Below are 3,450 nucleotides of genomic sequence, written 5' to 3'. Positions count from 1 at the left end.
TACACAACAGAGAAATAGATTATAATAGGGAACATTACAGTGTAATATTCCCCATTATAATCCACTTGTCTGATAACATTAAATAGCAGTACACAACAGAGAAATAGATTATAATAGGGAACATTACAGTGTAATATTCCCCATTATAATCCACTTGTCTAATTACATGAAAAAGAGCAGTACACAACCCCTAACCCCCCCCCCCTATTTTTTCTAGACTGAGTACATCAACTGTAAAGGACTACAAATACAGTTCCCACTCTCCCACACATCCCCTCTAGGAGAGCGGTGTGGGGGTGGAGGTGGAGACAGCGTTGTCACAGGAGGCTGAGCTCTCTTCCCGCACTGCTCGCTCAGCCTCCTGTGACAATAAGCGATGCGCTGGACTCAGGAAAACAGTGGACTTAGCAGTAAAAACAGAAGAATGCTAAGGCCTTGTTCACACCGAAAGCGTTGCGTTCCAGAGCGGTAGCTGCTGGAACGCAACGCGATCCCTCACGAAACTTGTCCCTGCGTTCTGGGGTGGGAGGGGGCGTGGTGGTGCATTTAATTCAATGGCACCGCTTCCATGTCCTCCCCCCCCCTGCCCCGCCTCTGGTCCCGCCTCGACCCCTCCTCTTCTACCACCTGACAGTTCTCTCTGTGCGGCCCAGCTTGCCGCAAGGACCGCAACCGCCGCCCTCACCCTATCAGCGCCCTTGCGGTAGCGCCGGGCCTGGGTGTGGGGGTGCCCAGGACCTGACCCCACTGGGCCCCCGCAAAGCCTCAGGCCCCGGGCCCCCACACCGGTTGCACCGGCGGTGGTTCCACCACTGATGCTATACTAGATGTGGCAAGGGTAGGTAATGGGATCCACACCTGCTACCATGTTGATTTGATCACTGCTTACTTTTAGGCATCCTTCAGGATGCCCTTACTATGCTTATGGTTGGTAATGAGTAGGGATGCACCGATACCAAGTATAGTACTCAGTACATGTACAGATACTTTTCGAGCTCCAAGACTAGACTAGAGAAAAATTTAAAAGTTAGGAGGCAGCTGTCATTAGTAAGGAGCTCCTGGGATTTGTACATCTCTGTTTTAATGTATGATTTTGTTTTTATAAATATAAATAAAGGGATGCACCAATACCAGTTTTGCAAGTACAAGTACTGATACATTTTTGTTTATTGTCATGTGACAGTTTTTCTAAAACAATAAAGACTAATGATATCAGGACAGTGGTGGAGTGCCAGAGCCAGGTCCCAGCTGCAACCACTGCAACCCTGGTAGTTCTCATGAAAATGCCAAGTATCGGTGCATCCCTAGTAATGAGCAATTTATGTTGGGCAGTACTTCCTTTAAATTTGTGTCATGGCTTCCCATTTTCTTTTATCTATTTATCCATCCGCAATTCTACAGTGAACAGAAATTTGATTAAGGTCCCAAAAACTGTTCACTCATGGGTTCTTTGGTTACTACGTCTGCAACAGGCTGCATGAACGGGAAAATCTCTTGCCTAGCAAAGACTCTACAGTGCTTCAAGGTTTCCATACCTCCTGTCATGAAGTATGTATGGTACCATTCCTGACCTTTTTTAAAATGCTAGTTTCCTGGCTGCTATGTTAACCCTTTGGCTCCAGATCTTTCTGAATTACTGACCTGGAACAAGTATGAAAATCAGGAATGTCAGAAGTCATTCTCTACATTCTTGCACCCAGTCAGGGACCTAAAGTATTGAAGGAAGTGGATCAAAATAACAGCCAGGCACCTATCAGAGGTTTAGCAAAGCTTCAACATTTTACTCGGGACGGGTTTCCTTTAACACAGGGGTACTTGGCAAATAGCTTAATGCATCACCTGTTGGCTGTGAAAAGTTTAGACTATTAATTACTTCTACCAGCAAGGTTCTGCCCTGATGTTTAGCAGACTTTTCTACCACATTTGGTTACCCATGTCAAATTACAGCAGAATATAGACGTGAATATAGATTTGTCAGGCATGACAGCTCTGGAAACTTGATAACCAGTTTGGTGAGTTTACAGACTTACCCAATACTTTTACTGCCTCTAATTTCTTTGGATTAGCATAAGTTAGTTTACACAGGTTTGGAACTAATTGTATGATTAATCTTTGCAGAGCTGGATAGAACACCAATGGCTCGACCACAAGCTTCGGATGAGCTGATTTTCTATGTGAATGGAAAAAAGGTATGCTAAAATTGTAGTAAACATTTTATTAGCAATAGACAATTCTGTACTTGAAGCACCTTTTACATCAGAAAATAAGTTTTATTTCATTCGATATATATTTGTATTTCCTTGTGATTTTATGCTAAGAATCTTGGAGAGCAAATGGAAATAATATTTTTTTTGTATGAATATCAGATTATATCATAGTAGAACCAAATCTAAGAAAGTTGGAGTAAAAGAGAGGTAGCCGTCTGTAGCAACTAACCAATCCGTTTTATTTCTTTACTTACATTATGAAAAAATGATAATCCAGTTTATTTTGGTCCAGAAACCCTTTTGCTCCATTTTTTTGAAGGCATTCTTATTATGCAAAGAACTAAAATACTTTGATGCATGGCGTTTCCTTGCAGTCTTTCTGTAATTCTGATGATTATGTCCAAATATATATCACTGTACATTGCTCTCTATGGAGTAAGCTACAATGTAGCTAAAATGTAATGGTGATCAATTGTGCATGATTGGAGCATTGTACTGAATACTACTAGAAGCTACATGTGCAGTTTTCCTAGCCAATAATTGCTACTTTTGACTATTCACCAGGAGTGATTTTAGTAGCTTGATTGAGCTATGAAACCTTATACAATCAGCCACAGTTGCTAGCTTGTCAATAATGCTCATAGTACCCTTCGCTTTGTAGTGCAGAATGTAATGTATTGCATTGTGGGGAAAAATAATGGTTGATGTGTCCCATTTAAGTCAGTTGAATGAGAAGCTATGAAAAGCAGCACATTAAATATACATGGCAACATGGTCCCTAAATAGAGATTGCTGGTTGTTGTTTTTTTCTGTATGTATATTTAAACATATTCTAGTTTGGGATCAAGTTCAGAAGGGTTAAAGCCCCTATTGGGTTTGATAGATGTATTTATTTCTCTGTGTCTTGCTGAGGAGATTCCCTTTTACTTCCTGTCTTGGAGATGCAACAGGAAGTGAGGGGAATTCCTAGCTTATAGAAAAAGAAATAGCCTCAAATTATCGAGATCCCATTTCTTTTTCTATATTTGTAAAAGAGACCCATGGGCTATAAAGTATCTTTATATATGTAATTACAAACCCCAATCCCTCAATTGTATATAGAATCCCTACCTTAGACAGTTTTCGCCAACTGAGTGACGATGCTGCACTTGGTGCAAACTCCGTCCGTCTGAGTTTGCCTAAGCCCAACTCAAAACTGTGACCGCCACCCCTTCCCTCCCCCCAAGGGGAGACACATGTAACC

General features: G+C 41.7%; 1 protein-coding gene across 1 annotated transcript in view; it reads left to right on the top strand.

Annotated features, from left to right (window-relative positions):
* Positions 1 to 2,080: 2,080 nt before the first annotated feature.
* The window catches only part of LOC108799585 (aldehyde oxidase 1-like), an 83,631-nt gene continuing 82,261 nt past the window's right edge, over positions 2,081 to 3,450 (top strand). Inside the window, exon 1 of the mRNA XM_018571466.1 lies at positions 2,081 to 2,189. Within this exon, the coding sequence (XP_018426968.1) occupies positions 2,136 to 2,189 (54 nt within the window). The 5' untranslated portion in view covers positions 2,081 to 2,135. The remainder of the gene's footprint in view (positions 2,190 to 3,450) is intronic.

The sequence above is a fragment of the Nanorana parkeri genome, unplaced genomic scaffold, assembly GCF_000935625.1.
Source record: "Nanorana parkeri isolate BGI_ZX_2015 unplaced genomic scaffold, ASM93562v1 scaffold1763, whole genome shotgun sequence".
Classification (NCBI taxonomy): Eukaryota; Metazoa; Chordata; class Amphibia; order Anura; family Dicroglossidae; genus Nanorana; species Nanorana parkeri.
The sequence above is the reverse complement of the archived record's forward strand: the minus strand, read 5'-3'. Positions and strand labels throughout refer to the sequence as shown.